General features: G+C 37.8%; 1 protein-coding gene across 1 annotated transcript; it reads right to left on the bottom strand.

Annotated features, from left to right (window-relative positions):
• Positions 1 to 11,217: 11,217 nt before the first annotated feature.
• LOC102151831 (keratin-associated protein 3-3) lies at positions 11,218 to 11,922 on the bottom strand. The gene has a single exon (XM_038546134.1). It carries the CDS (start codon positions 11,875 to 11,877, stop codon positions 11,581 to 11,583), a length of 297 nt encoding a protein of 98 aa, XP_038402062.1. The 5' UTR covers positions 11,878 to 11,922; the 3' UTR covers positions 11,218 to 11,580.
• Positions 11,923 to 16,263: the final 4,341 nt, after the last annotated feature.

Below are 16,263 nucleotides of genomic sequence, written 5' to 3'. Positions count from 1 at the left end.
CACCAGTTCACATTCCCACCAACAGTGTATGAGGGTTCCCATTTCTCCGCATCCTCTCCAACATTTGTTGTTTCCTGCCTTGTTAATTTTTCTCATTCTTACTGGTGTGAGGTGGTATCTCATTGTGGTTATGTTCTCATTCATTTGGGGAATATAAATAATAGTGAAAGGGAATATAAGGGAAGGGAGAAGAAATGTGTGGGAAATATCAGAAAGGGAGACAGAACGTAAAGACTGCTAACTCTGGGAAACGAACTAGGGGTGGTAGAAGGGGAGGAGGGCGGGGGATGGGAGTGAATGGGTGACGGGCACTGGGGGTTATTCTGTATGTTAGTAAATTGAACACCAATAAAAAATAAATAAAAAAAAAAGAGTTAAAAATAGAGCTACCCTACGACCCAGCAATTGCACTGCTGGGGATCTACCTCAAAGATACAGATGCAGTGAAAAGCTGAGACCCCTACACTCCAATGTTTATAGCAGCAATGTCCATAATAGCCAAACTGTGGAAGGAGCCTCGGTGTCCATCGAAAGATGAATGGATAAAGAAGATGTGGTCTATGTATACAATGGAATATTACTCAGCCATTAGAAATGACAAATACCCACCATTTGCTTCTACGTGGATAGAATTGGAGGGTATTATGTTGAATGAAGTAAGTCAGTCGGAGAAGGACAAACATTATATGGTTTCACTCATACAAGGAATATAAAAAATAGTGAAAGGGATTAAAGGGGAAAGGAGAGAAAATGAGTGAGAAATATCAGAGAGGGTGACAGAACATGGGGTAGTGGAAGGGGAGGTGGATGGGGGGACGGGGTGACTGGGTAACAGGCACTGAAGGGGGCACTTGACGGGATCAACACTGGGTGTTATATATGTTGGCAAATCGAACTCCAATAAAAATATACAAAAAAAGTGATCTTTCAGATGACACTTTTTTAAAATCAGCTTTATCTAAAAGTATTTTCATTTTCCTTTCATTTTGTTTTTTGTTTTTGTTTTTTAATTCTATTTGTTTATTCATGAGAGACAGAGACAGAGAGAGAGAGAGAGAGAGAGGCAGAGACACAGGCAGAGGAAGAATCAGGTTCCATGCAGGGAGCCTGATGTGGGACTTGATCCCAGGTCTCCAGGATCATGTCCTGGGCCGAAGGCAGGTGCTAAACTGCTGAGCCATCCAGGGATCCCCCTTCTTCCATTGAAAGTGGTTTTTACAACTATAAAACTCTGGGTTAATACTTTTTAAAAAAGTTTCCAGGACTTTCTTTCTTTCTTTTCTTTCTTTCTTTTCTTTCTTTCTTTCTTTCTTTCTTTCTTTCTTTCTTTCTTTCTTTCTTTCTTTCTTTCTTTCTTTCTTTCTTCTTTCTTTCTTTCTTTCTTTTCTTCTTTCTTCTTTCGATTTTATTTATTTATTCATGAGAGACACACAGAGAGAGGTAGACACAGGGGCAGAGGGAGAAGCAGGCTCCTCACTGGGAGTGGGATATGGGACTCCATCCCCAGACCAGGATCACACCCTGAGTCGAAAGCAGACTGAACCGCTGAACCACCCAGGCTTCCACCCCACCCTCGCCTTTTTTTTTTTTTTTTTTCCTCCAGGACCTTTAAAATGAGATTTGATTGTCCTCTGACCTCCATTTTTTCTGACTAGAAGTCTGGTGTTCTTTTCTCTTTGCTGCCCTCTATTTAATGTGTATTTACTCCTTTAATTTTTTTAAAAGTGTGCTTAATTGGTTTTAGCCAGTAATTGCTGGGTCACTTGGTCCTGTTCCACAGGAGGCTGCTCAGGTTCTGTTCTTTCTTTTTTTGTTGTTTTTTGTTTTTTGTTTTGTTTTGTTTTGTTTTGTATGATAGTCACACACACACAGAGAGAGAGGCAGAGACACAGGCAGAGGGAGAAGCAGGCTCCATGCACCGGGAGCCCGACGTGGGACTCCAACCCGGGTCTCCATGATCGCGCCCTGGGCCAAAGGCAGGCGCCAAACCGCTGCGCCACCCAGGGATCCCTGTTCAGTTTTTTTCAATTCCATTTTTCTTTCTTTTAGTATTTATAATTTTGATCTGTCTTACGATTACTTTGAGTTAGCTTAATTCACCGACCTCACTCCAATTCGGCAATTTACAATCTGCTATTAAGGCCATCTGTTGAATTCTTTATTTCAGATTGCACTCTTTAGTTTCCAAAACCAAAACTAGTTTTTATTTGCTTCTCTCTTATTTAATTCAAATAATTCAAATTTAATTTTGTTATTAATTTATTAAATAAAAATCTAAAATTTCACTTTTCTGGTGAGTTTCTTCATCTCGTACTCTCTTTTCCTTTCACATTATATTCATCTTTCCCTATTCTCATGAAAATACTTACAATAAATTTTATAATAATAACTATTATAAAATTCTTGTCTATTAATTCTGACATCTATGTATCTATGGACCTGTTTTTATTGGCTGATTTTTCTATTTATTATGGATGACATTTTCCTGCTTCTTCATATGTCTGGCAAATTTTGTTTTGTTTTGTTTTAGAGTTAGTTATTTATTAGAGAGAGAACATGTGTATGGGAGGAGGGGCATAAGGAGAGGAAGCTGACTCTCCACTAAGTGCAGAGCCGCAAAAATGGGGCTCCAAGCAGGGCTCCACATGGGACTCAATTCTACAACCCAACATCATGACCCATGCCAAAACCAAGAGTCAGTTGCTTAACTGACTCTTAACCATTCAGGCACACCCTATCTGGCAGTTTTAAATTATATATTGTTCATTCTGGATGATATATTTTATCATATATATTTTAGGAAGTCTTGATATGTTGTAGATAGAGTGCTGAGTGTTGAGTTTTGTTCTCACAAGAAGTTAAATCATTGGAAGATTCTCTTGATCCTCACAGGCCTGTCGTTAGACTTTTCTAGAGTAAGTATAATTTGTTGTGTTCTTTACTCTAGGTTGTGATTTTTATTATTTTGGTGTTTCCTTCTGGAACATCAGTTGAATGCCAGAGGTACTGAGAGCTTTGTCATCTCTGAATGTGCTGGGAACTTCAGTATCTGTTCATATTGGTTGACTTCTGGTATCTCCATTCAGCTCTTTATCCCCCAGCAGCCAGTCTGTTAGCCTCATGGAATTTTATCCTGCATACAACCCAGCCCTTTGCAAGTATTTGATAGAACTTTTACACAGACTTGCACACCTTCCTTCATACGTCTTCTTCCTCTCTAGAACACTTGTGCAAATTCCAGCTCTCTAAATTCCCATTTAGATACGGAGTTGTGCCTCCATATTCAGAGCAGAATACATTATGTCTTTTTAAAATTCTCTCTTCCTTCTCTGCTCCTATGCTTACTTAGTGACATAACCCCACTGTCTAATCTCTCTTTGACACCTTCTTCTCTTTTAAATCTTTTTGGCCACCAGCTCTAGTGGTCTTTGACTCTCTTTTTTGCTCTTTCTCCTGCTTATCACCATGGCAACAATCTTAATTGTTCTCAATTTTATGGTATCACAGCACTTTACTAATACTACTAGTAGAACATTTATATTTTTTGTTATAATACAGTACTCAGCATTCAAAAATAATTGTTAATTGTACATAGGAATGAATGAGTATTATGTTTCTATCTACGTGACCTGCTAGACAGTCTGCTCATTTTGAGCAGTGATAATAAAATATAGGGCACATAATTAGATATTTAATAAAAGTTTACTGAATGAATTATAACATTATGAAGTTACTATTTTTTTTTTTACATAAACAACACATCAGGTCACTGGAAGTTGATATGTTATATCTTCATATCATGTTCAGTGCTTCCCAATTTACCTTAAACCACTTTTTGGTAGGACAAGTTAGGGAAAGTATACTTGTGACCGTGCTGATATAATGGACCATCTGATATGCAAGGCCATTTAGTTTTCTTAAAACAATAAGAACAATAAAAGCAAGAAATATTTGCCTGTACAGTCTTTTTTTTTTTTTTTTTGGTTTTGCAGATACTCTGTTTTTCTTAAAATGTTGACTTTTAGAGTTCAGAAGTACATTTGATGAATACATTTAATGAATTAATAGGAATAAACAAAAATAATTATAGACATTTGTGCTATGCCAGAGATGGAAAATTTATTAGTATGATCATGAAAAAGATCTTTAGTTCCCAGAAAGATACCACCCAACACTGGAAACAATCCCCAAAGCACCAAAGAAAGATAAACTTTAATACGAAGGAAATGAAAAACTTTGGGAAGCCAATAGCATCCACATATTCAAATTGCCTTTGGTCACTAATATCTACCACGTGGCCACTGAAAGTCTCTTGGTTTCTTTTTGAGTGAGGGTTTTCAGGGATAATGTCATCCTTGTTCCAACTTGGAAAGCAGAGTCAATTAGTTGTAGGTACTGAGACAGGTGGACACTAAAGCTTCTGAGTTCTTCATTGTCAGGCATGGAACAAAACAGCCCATCATTCAGCAGCAGCTTGAGATGCAGGGCTCACAGGAGGGCTGAGTGTAGGTTGTGAGGTTGAGGGTCTCCAGGCCTGGGGTAGGGTGGCTGGAGTTGAGCAGGAAGCAGGTGGGCACACAGGGCTGAGGAATATGGCAGGGTGGGGGGCAGTTGTCACAGCAGGTTGGTTCCAGTAACCAAGTCGTGTGTGGGCAGGTGCTAGGCAGGCAGACTCCACACCGGCAGCATTTGTCAGAGGAGCAGATGGTGGTGGCGGGGCCAGTGGGTACGCTGCAGCAGCAGGGAACGCAGCAAGCCATGGCGTGGGAATCTGTGTTTTAAATTGATTTGGTTGTAACGATAGATGAGGCTTCTAAGATGTGCATGTTTCCTCTTGCTTTGAGGCTCTTATATACCCTCCCCAGTGGGTGTTGGTCCAACCAGAAGGCTTCTTTCCTGGTTCTTGTTTATATTAGTGTACCCATTATCCTTTGATTGGTTTGACATTTAGATGCTTGTAAAGAGTCTCTATTCTCCTAATTAACATTTATTTGAGTTCCTTGCTAAATCTGAACTGATTACTCTTGTTGTTTGTGACTGGAACACAAGTTTTATGACATATCACCAAAAGCTTCTGCTATTATAATTCCAACACCAGACTTTCTGGGGAATATTGCACAATAGTATACCTGCACTATGTAAGCCTTATCTCTAGTGCAGGTCTAATGTTTATTCTCTTTGCCTTTATCTGTATCAGTGGGCCTGATGATGTATTCTTGTTTGAAAAAGTTGAACTTAAGTTTAGTAACTTTCTTTTAGCTTTGGGACTTTAAAATATTACTTAATTTTTTGTTAAGCTATAATCAACGTGTAACGTATTAAGTGTTGGGACTTTTGAAGATCATATCTTAACATGCTTTTGAGAAACATGTGCAGACTTGTAAAAGACAGCTATTTTTCCATTTTTGACCATACATATTATGTATTTATTTAAAAATTTGAATAAAATAGAAGAGTATAAAGAAAACTCATAATCTTATCATCAAGAGAAATTCTCTATGAATATTTGCATGTATTCTTCTAGTCATTTTTCTTTCTTTTTTTTATAAATTTATTTTTTATTGGTGTTCAATTTGCCAACATATAGAATAACACCCAGTGCTCATCCTGTCAAGTGCCCCCCTCAGTGTCCGTCACCCAGTCACCCCCATCCCCCGCCCACCTCCCCTTCCACCACCCCTAGTTCATTTCCCAGAGTTAGGAGTCTTTCATGTTCTGTCTCCCTTTCTGATATTTCTAGTATTTTTTTCTATACATTTTTTTATTATTTTTTTATGTTGCTGGAATCATTATACCTACTATTCTGTATCTTGCCTTTTTGCTTAAACATAATATATTTTCATTATCTTGAATTCTTAAGTATATTTGATAATGTTATTTTTAATGTCTCCTAGCATTCATCATATAGTTATACTTCTAAGTTACTTAAGAATTTTATATGATTAATTATTTAGGTTATTTGCAAGGTGGTAATTGTGGCAGTAGTAACAACTATGGATAGAAATCTTTATGCACATTTCTGATCATCTTAGGAACAGAAATAATTATTGGATAGAATTATTGGAGCAAATGCTAGTTAACAATATTTTAAGACCTTTGATATTCATTGTCATACTGCCCTCCAGAATGGTTCTCTTTGCCTCTTTCTATTTATGTATCCCCACAAGCTATATTTGAGAATTACCATTTCCCTGTACTTTTGATGGATATTTTATTTGCCAATTTGTTGGGTGAAAAATGAAATTTTGTTATTGTTGTATTTGTATTTCTTTTTATAATGAGTTAGGTTGAGACATTATTTCATATGTGCATTAGCCATTTATTTCTCTATTGAGAACTGGCTTGCTTTGTTTCCTTCTCTTACTGCTAAGTGTGGGAAAGTCGAATTTGTAGCTTATATCTGCATCCTAAGTAAAAGAAAAATTCAAAACCATGCTACTAGTATTCACATGAAATTACTACCAATAGAAATCGAAGTTAAGGGCCTAAGTTAATCTGTCTACATTTGATTTTATTCAGTTTTTTTTCAAGTAGTGCATTTTCTCCCTAAATCAAATGTATCTGTGGTAGGAAACACCTGGACTCTTTCATTCCAATACATCATTTAGGCTTCAGGCATGGTTCAATATTTAAGAGGGAACATGGAGTGGGCTTCTGTGCAGGATCATCCTGACCCTCACATTATTTACACTTAACATTGATTCACTCATTCTTCAAGTCATGATTCTTCTCACTTGCTTCCCACTTCCTACTTTAAGTATACCTGTGTCTCTGTGCATGATGGAGGAGCATGTCTGTGTGTTTTTCTGGAAGGGGTATAGATTCATTATGATCATATTAGGCCTCAGAAGAGCTCTTTACTGGTCCCTGTCCAGCTGATAGCCTTTCTTGTTATGGCAAGTCATTCACATTTTAGATTTTCATCTTTCGCCTCTGCAAAATAAGGATCATAATATCTACATTCTTCTACTCAGGAGATTGTTGTCCATAGACAACCATAAAGTGTTACACAAAGATAATCATTATCCAAGTAAGTTGCAGATCAAATTCAAAGTGAGAGAAAGGAGAAAGAAATAGTTTAAAGAAGAAAAAATATATCTGTAGATAGTAAAATAGCAACCTTATAGAAAATAGGAAACATTTATCTGAAGGTTCATACCCACAATTAAATAAAATAGTGGCACAGAAATTAATAAACTTCAAATTTTAAAAAAGTTCTCTATGACTCTGCTTGGAAGAAAGGATTTGTAATCTCTGCTTGATTTCAACCAGATTTATCTTTGAGTGAATACCTGCCAAATTGCTCACTCTTTTGCTTAGGACTGATTAACATTTTCAGTATTTTAAAAATAATTTAATGGACGTTTATTGGGCAGTTCCCACGTGCCAAGCACTGTGATAAATGTTGGATACACAGCAGTGAACAAAATAGACATCATTCTTGCTGTCATGGAACTTGGAGTCTGATGGAAGGTTTATTATGCACATATTATTATAAGTTACTGTTGTTATACATTATGGTAGAAGAGTTTCAAGAGTATAAAAATTATAAGCAGAAGGAAATTATTTTGACATTTTAAGAAAAACATTACAGAGGAGTTTGCAGATTCTCACATAATTCCATGGCAGAAAGAAATCGCTCTCTTATTTAGAATGCAGTGTTACTTTGAGTCAGGCTTATAAGGCTAGAGAAATTGTTACTGTTCTGTGTAGAATGTTATGTTTCCATAATTACAAATAATATGTAAAGTTATAGATTAGAAACAGTTGTAAAATAATAAGCTTATGATAATAAACATCTCTCTTATTGAAAAGATTTGCAACACTTTATTAAAATTTCTTCTCTTTGCCATGGTCTAAGAGACCTGGGAATAACTCTCCTTTGTTTGTAAATTAAGACAGTGAATCCTAGAGAGGTGAGCTAATTTGCCTTAGATGGCCTGGTGACTAACTTGTTATATAATAAATATAGAACCTATTGAAATTGAGCTACCCTTTTTTTGTGGTTTAACATGTAAGTTTAAAGTATGTGTCAGAGATACTAAACATTTTATTTTTAGAAACAAAGAGCCCCTTTTTCCTTTAAGTGAATGCAGGAAAAGCATGGTGATTCTTGATTAGATGGTAGATTTTCAAGTTGCTGAAAATCTACATACACATACACACACAAGAACTTGCCCAGTTTTAATTATACTGTCTATAGTCAATGGGAGTGTGGGGAAGGAGAAATTCTTCCTCTACCATTAAAGGTTTTCCAGCTGGCCCAAGAATTAAATTTACATGAGACAGATTAGGAGGAGAAAACACCAAAGTTTTATTGTGTGCATATGGAAGGCAAATAATGAAATTGAGACCTAAAAGAATTACCAAAGCAGGCAATTTTTTTTAATTTTTTTTTAAATTTACTTATGATAGTCACACACACAGAGAGAGAGAGGCAGAGACACAGGCAGAGGGAGAAGCAGGCTCCATGCACCGGGAGCCCGACGTGGGATTCGATCCCGGGTCTCCAGGATCGCGCCCTGGGCCAAAGGCAGGCGCCAAACCGCTGCACCACCCAGGGATCCCCCCAAAGCAGGCAATTTTTATACTTTGAGAGCAAAGAGACAAGATGTGAGAAATTGACAGGTCAAAGAAAACTTAACTTTGGGAGCTTCAAATAGTAAGGAATGGTAAACAGAAACTGGGCTATGGCAGTAAATTAGTAAAAGGTAGCAAGGTTTGTTTATACATCCTTCTCAGCTCTACATTGCCTAACTGGTGATAATGAAGATTGTCTTTACCTCCTCGTACAGGGAGGGTACCTTTCACATGGGGAGATTTATTTCCTGCTTTCACTGAGACAGAAGAGGGGTTGGATGTCCTTGCATAGGCCGTCTCTTAAGTAATTTTTATTTAAAATAATCAGTATAAAAAATCAGTATGCCAATGTGACACATTTCGGGGTGGCTTGCCCTTAGCCCTACAGGGGTATCGGTGATAGTGAAGACATAAATTGAAAGTTGATAATAAGAAGAAACAAAATATGATTGTTAGTTTCTTGCTTCAAATCTCTCTTTGCTTATAGGTTTTAGTCTTAAAGCCCTTGGCTTAGGGAGCCCCAACCTTAGGGTCTCTGCATTTCTTCTTTCCTCCTCCCCTTACCCTCTTCTCTCCATTTTCAGTGCGCTCAATCCATGAGTTAGTAAGCTGCTGTTGTGTCTGGAACAGCACCCTCCCACACACACACACCACCTCTCCTGCCTTGTCATCTTTCAATGCTTAGCCTGGAGAGCTCAGAGGCTTTCCATAACTCTCCCTCCCCCTGACACTGAATCACCAAATCTGGGATTAGTTCCTCTGTGTGCTTGCATGCCTTGCTGCTCACACCTTGTCACGGCAGGAACCACATGGCATTATAAATATATTCATACACTGTATGTAGAACACATGTGTTGTGATTATAACAACTTATCTGTTTTGGGGCTCCTGGTTGGGTCAGTCAGTTAAGCCTCTTGGTTTTGGCTCAAGCCATGATCTCATGGGTCATGAAATTGAGCTCCATTTTGGGCTCTGTGCTCAGCAGGGAGTGTGCTTGAAGGTTCTTTCCCTCTGCCCCCCACCCAAATAAATATATAAATCTTAAAAAAAATAACTTACTTGTCTCTCACCAGATATGAAAGAAACTTGAGAGCACTCTAGGTAATAACATTTCTTTTATCTTTATACTTCTAGCACAGATATGGTGCCTGGCATAGGGGAAGCACTCGTGAAATATTGGCCAAACAAATGAGTGGATATACTAAATCCCTTATTGGCAGTATTGTAGGTTGTGTTCCATGTGCCCTGTGGCTGCTAAGTTCTCTTCATTCAGACCACTAACAAGCCTGTGAGATCCTCTGAGAAATCCCTCTCTGGAGAGACTGGCAGGCACACTAAGGGCATTTAGAAACATGTTTATTGAAAGGCATTTACTTCGTCCCTTCCTTGCTTCCTTGCCCTGACTTTTTTTTTTTTTTGCATATATTCTTTCAGTTTTAGCTCAATGTTTTTCAGATTTTGACTTGTGCTTTTGTATATGAATGACACATATATACATTATACATGTATTATACATGTATACATCATGATATGTGTTAAATATATATTATATAGGTATTCTCTAAGTAAGGTTGGAAAAAGGATAATTTGCTCAAGATAAAATTAAGTAGGTTGGTAAAAATAAGTAAAATTAAGGCATAGATTAAATCATGTTTAATCAAGACTCTAGCTCTACTTCTTAGCTCATGACCTGAAGAGTTTTGGCATTTTGTTGATCACTGAGGTTGAACTTCTGTGCAGAGGATGGTGGCAAGTAGAGATATATTCCTAGTGCCCTGATTCTAGAGTTTCCACTTAAATTCTCCTTAAGGGAAAGTGAAGTCAAAAAGTGAAGTCAAAATTGGTAGGCCCACTAAATGACCCAGATCTTAGAACTGAATATCTGCTACTTTTTTTTTTAAGATTTTATTTGTTTATTCATGAGACACACACACACAGAGAGAGAGAGAGAGAGAGGCACAGGCACAGGCAGAGGGAGAAGCAGGCTCCATGCCAGGAGCCTGATGCGGGACTTGATCCTGGGTCTCCAGGGTCATGCCCTGGACTGAAGGTGGCGGTAAACCACTGAGCCACCTGGGCTGCCCAATATCTGCTACTTTTAATCTGTGAGCCAATAGATCCTTTTTTTATTACAATCAGATATGATGATTTTGCTAAAGATTCTTACATTTAAAATTTTTTCTTGCATGTCTTAAGTTGATGTCCTACCTGTTCACTCAACTTCTGGCTCTTAGTATTGGAGGCTCTGTCATTTGGTAGAAAGAATTGGGCTTTAAAGTCAAACATATGAAGACCTGAATTCTGGATTTCTTACTAAGTAACTTTGAGAATGTTGAGCAATTCTTACAGCTTCATTTTTCTCATCTATGAGTGATGTTTTAAGGATTATGTGAATTAATAATGTGATTTACGCAGCAAAATATAGGTAAATAAATACTGTCTCACCTCCAAATTGTATTTGGGTGAGGAAAAGGGGAGAACATAAAAGATAACCAATTTGAAGTTAGGAAGCCTAGGAAGCTAGCTAGTTCCAATCATTCTTCTAATCAGTTAAAAAAAATAAAATAATCATCTTATCTTTACCTTTTTTTTAAATTAAAGAAATATACCAAAAAATGAATGTACACAAACAACATATCTTGCCAGAGAAATAGTTTATTGGAAAACCCATCAAGAATTTTTTTCTCTATGAAAATATCCAGTATAAGAAATAGGATCCAAGAAGCAACATGACCAAGAAAATATAGTCAGAGCTCTGACAGATTTTAGTAGTATTTTGATAATAGATGATGTTCACCTGCCCAAATGATCCAAATGATTATTCAGCCGAATAACCATAAAAAATGTCTCAATTTTTTTCCCATTAAAATGAAAGGTAGGCTTTCCATATCTGGGCCATCTGGTCTACCTCAACAAATGATAAACTGCCCAGGCAAGTGAATACTGAATAGACAGCTTCTGGGTTCTTCATTGTCAGCCATGGAGCAAAGCAATCATCATTCAGCAGCAGCTTGAGATGCAGGGCTCACAGGAGGGCTGAGTGTAGGTTGTGAGGTTGAGGGTCTCCAGGCCTGGGGTAGGGTGGCTGGAGTTGAGCAGGAAGCAGGTGGGCACACAGGGCTGAGGAATATGGCAGGGTGGGGGGCAGTTGTCACAGCAGGTTGGTTCCAGTAACCAAGTCGTGTGTGGGCAGGTGCTAGGCAGGCAGACTCCACACCGGCAGCATTTGTCAGAGGAGCAGATGGTGGTGGCGGGGCCAGTGGGTACGCTGCAGCAGCAGGGAACACAGCAAGCCATGGTGTTGAGAATCTGGTTTGCTTCTGGTTTCTTGCAAAGATGAGGTTTCTGGGATACAAATGTCTCCTCTTGCTTTGAGGCTCTTATATATGCTCCCTGGTGGGTGTTGGTCCAACCAGAAAGCTTCCTCCCATTTTTGTTTATCCCACCTGTCTTCACTAAGATTCTCTAATCAGTTTGGTATTTACTTGTCCATTGAGAGTCCTGCCCTTATTAAGGTAAATCATGTTTTTGACTCATTGACTTGTCATTTTTGTCATAAGATGGTTGCATTTTATCTTCACAGGGTCTGGAATGCCAAACTTGATTATGGATAATCAGTCTGAGAGAAAATTTAGCTATAGTTTCAGAGGCTATATTCTTCTCCCTGTTTTCCTCCCCCTTAATTTAAAATAGTATGCATAACATGATATCATCTTTAATTACTAATTTTGGTACATGTAACTCAAGCGGTTAAATGGACCATTCTCTAAATAAAGTCAGTAAGGACATGGCTACTTACAGATGAATGTTACATATGGCTATATGCACCTCAGACATATTTACCTTATTTATTGAGGATATAATTCAGGTTCTATTGAGCAAGTGGGGTGATAACCAGAATGGAATAAGATGAAACCCCTTTCATTATTTTTAATCTATTGCAAGTTTCCAAAGGTTGTATTACCCTTATACTTTTTTTTAAGAATTTTATTCTCAAAGTTATGCCAATCTCATAGTGAGTCAAAATGTAAATTCTTTGGGAAGAAAGATGCACCCGGTTGCTGACCTTTGTTAAATGTACCAGTAAAAGAAAATCACTTCATCTTTATTCATTTTCAAATGAATGCTATACTTAATTTAAAATAAATTGAAACAAGAACTAAAAAGAGAAGTCATAGGTTCATAAAACAACAGTGGCTTCTGGAAGGGGATCCAATCCAATGTGATTTAGAGCTATAGAAATCCTTTTTTTCACTGACTTCCTACTGTGAATGTTTTCACACCTTGGATCTTCAATTGGGTTGTAAATTCTTTTGAGGAATGCCTTATACAACATTCTTCACCTTAGTTGGCCTTGATTTGCCATTCTGTAGGTTGACAGATGAGGAACTTGGACTGAATAATCTCTAATATGTAACATCCAGATTCCAGCATTTTCACATACTTCCTCTTGATCAGCACAAAACTATTCAGTTAGTAGAATTTAAATTACATAATTTGTTGGATAGCAAGTTGCTGTTGAGTAAACATGAAGTACAGATTCTTTGGATGGGTGTTTCTGAGGAGACATTACTGAAAACCAACTTGGCCTGATTAAAAGGGAAGAAGCCCAGCTGGAACAAATCAGTGGAAAATATTAAATGTCCTTGGTAAATAAACCTCATGCATTTTACGAGAGGAAGAACTCGTTAATGAAGTTGGCTTGATTTTTGCTTAAATATTGATACGTATCACAAAGCATATCAAATAAAAGTGGTTAAAGCCTTCTAGGTACTTAACATCTCTGTGACTGTGATCATACTGTTTCTTTTTTTTTGAATTTTATTTATTTATTCATGAGAGATACAGAGAGAGACAGAAAAGCAGAGACACAGGCAGAGGCAGAAGCAGGCTCCATGCAGGGAGCATGATGTGGGACTCAGTCCTGAGACTCCAGGATCACGCCCTGGGCCAAAGGCAGGCGCTAAACCGCTGAGCCACCCAGGGATCCCAAGATCATACTGTTTCTTGCAGTCCTTCCCTGATTCTCTACTTTTCAAATGCTACTCATTACTCAAGCATCAATTCAAATATCTCCTTCACGGTAGCTTTTAGGTGGTTCTTCTAGATTCTTTGCTTTCACAAAGTGTGCTGCCTGTCTTTATATTTAGACCTTGTGTTAGTCTGTTATATATTATGGTTCATCATTTATATCTGTCTTCCTCACTCCAGTGCAAACTCTCTGAAAATGGGAATTATGTCTTCATCTTCTTTGTCTCTATTCAAGTACTTCATTCAGTGCCTGGAACATAGTAGGCATTTGATAAATGTATATTGAATTGGATCAAATTACAGATTAGAATGAAAAAAGGTATGTATTTATTTTTAGAATATACCCTTATAATAATAATAATAATAATAATTTACATAAGCAGAACAATTCAGTTGTGAAGTGCTTTACACTTGTCAAAACAGTTTTACATTCAAAGCTTCACCTAAACGAGTCAATGAAAAAATATGGGTCAGCTCAGTCTTCGGGGTCTCTTCTGTATGTTGATATTTGATTGTCAGTTTCTCAGAATCTTTAAACAGACATATGTGAGTTATTTACTTAGAGAGACAGGAAAACATTAAAATTAAAAGCAGGGGCTGACCTTGGAATTTAAAATGATTTTAAGCTTACATCTTAATATATCTGACCATTCAGGCAATTTTCTTCAAGTATTTACATAACCTTGTGAGGCCTCTTTTTGCTTATGTGGTTTATGTTGATGTCATCAGTTAATGTCATTCTGCTGGACGTATTTATAGGTTTATGATGTGCACATGCGTTAAGAGTTGTGCAGTAATTATAGCATTAAACACGAGACAGTACATGGTTTGGGGCACAGTGGTGCTTATTTAGTTTTAAGGTGAGGAGGCTCATGACAGTGTTTATTCGACTTCTCACTGTAAGTCATCATTCAAAACACAGAAAGAACAGTTCTGCAAAACTGAAAGCACAGTGTCAGAACGTTTTCTTCCAGAGCTTTTAATTAAAAACCATTTGCTGAGCAGCCCTTAATGACTATTGTTGTCTCTTGGGGCAATGTGGGCAAGCTCCCATAGCCATATCTTTGGCTAGCACCTGGTGCTTCACATGCACAGGGTTGGACACAGGTGGTGATAGAGATCCCACTCAGGTTTGGAATAGGGTGGCAGCTGTTGAGAAGCCAACATGATGGCACATAGGAGTCAGGCACACAGCAGGGTGGGGGGCAGGGGTCGCAGCAGGTGGGCTGAAGGAGGCTGAGCTGGTGTGGGCAGGTGCTGGGCAGGCCAATTCCACATTGACAGCACAGGTCAGAGGAGCAGATGGTGGTGGTGGGGCCGGTGGTGGGGATCCTGCAGCAGCCTTGGAGACAAGACTCACAGTAAGACATTTTGTTGCTGTCTACAAAGTTGTTCTCTGTGAGTCTTTTATATCCAGCTGTCTCAGGGACCATGGCTTCTGCCCATCAGAATGTTTCCCTGTTGTTGTTTGTATAATCCCATACAAATAACTCACTAACTTCTTATTTATCAGCAATAAGCTCTCCTTCAGTTTTATTTGGTTGTGTTGCTACATTCAAACGTGCTTCCTGCTGCCATTTCAAAATGGTATCAGTGTAGTTCTTCACTTACTCAATCACAGGTAAATACTTCACTGTCTTTTCTGGCTTCCCTCTTTTTTACCAACCAGAATTTGTTCTTACAAGTGATCACTACTAAGTGTAAAGAATCAAAAGTGATTTCCCTGAGAAGTAAGAAATAGTCCTTCTCAAAATGTGTGCTCTGGATATATTTGGGAAGTCAAAACCTCTGGGACTTTTTCCTACCAGATTTACCTTGCTACCTTTTTATGGATTTGAGGGAATAAATGAATATCAGAAATCAATACCATGATCTTTATTGGGAAGCTCAGAACATGTTAGATGATTTTCTGTCCCAATCCACTACATTATATATGTATGCAATTATGTATAAATATTTAAATAATCTCTCAAAGGATATTGGTTTTTTAACCAGAAGCCTGAACATATTAAAACATAGATTCATAAGACTGTCTATGGTCTGAAAAATGGGCTTGCATCTCCTTGCAAAACAACATGAAAAGTTCTTTCTTTTCAGAATAACCAAATTGCTGACTGCCAAAGCTGGTAGTCACTTCCTATCAAACATCTAAAAAATTCCTTCCACTTTAATTCAGTGATAGTGTTAATATGTCATGGTCAAAGCTCATACATAAATACAGTAAAGGATACTGGTCAGCAAATCCATTAATTTTAAGTCAAATATTTATTCAGTCTCGCATATATTCTGAAAAGTATGGGAGAGATAGAAAAATAGAAGGCATGGTGCCTATCCTTCAAGGGTACAAGGTCTAATGGAAAAGGCTAGGAATCCCTTTGCATATGATCCAAACAATGTATAATTAAGTACAAGACAAGGTAATAAGGAGGAGTTCTGGAACTAAGTTTGAATCCAGATTATAAATTACGTGTTGTGAGACCTAGATCGAGTTATTTAGGCTTCTACAAATTTGGGAAAAATAATAACCACTAACCGTAGTCTTATTGCAAGAGTTAAATAAGATTAAATGAGGATTGCTTATACAAATCCTTTGGTCTTGGGGCACCTGGGTGGCCCAGTGGTTAAATGTCTGCCTTTGGCTCAGGGCATGAT

Source organism: Canis lupus, chromosome 9, assembly GCF_011100685.1.
Source record: "Canis lupus familiaris isolate Mischka breed German Shepherd chromosome 9, alternate assembly UU_Cfam_GSD_1.0, whole genome shotgun sequence".
In the NCBI taxonomy this organism is placed as follows: Eukaryota; Metazoa; Chordata; class Mammalia; order Carnivora; family Canidae; genus Canis; species Canis lupus.
This window is presented reverse-complemented; position numbering and strand designations above follow the sequence as displayed.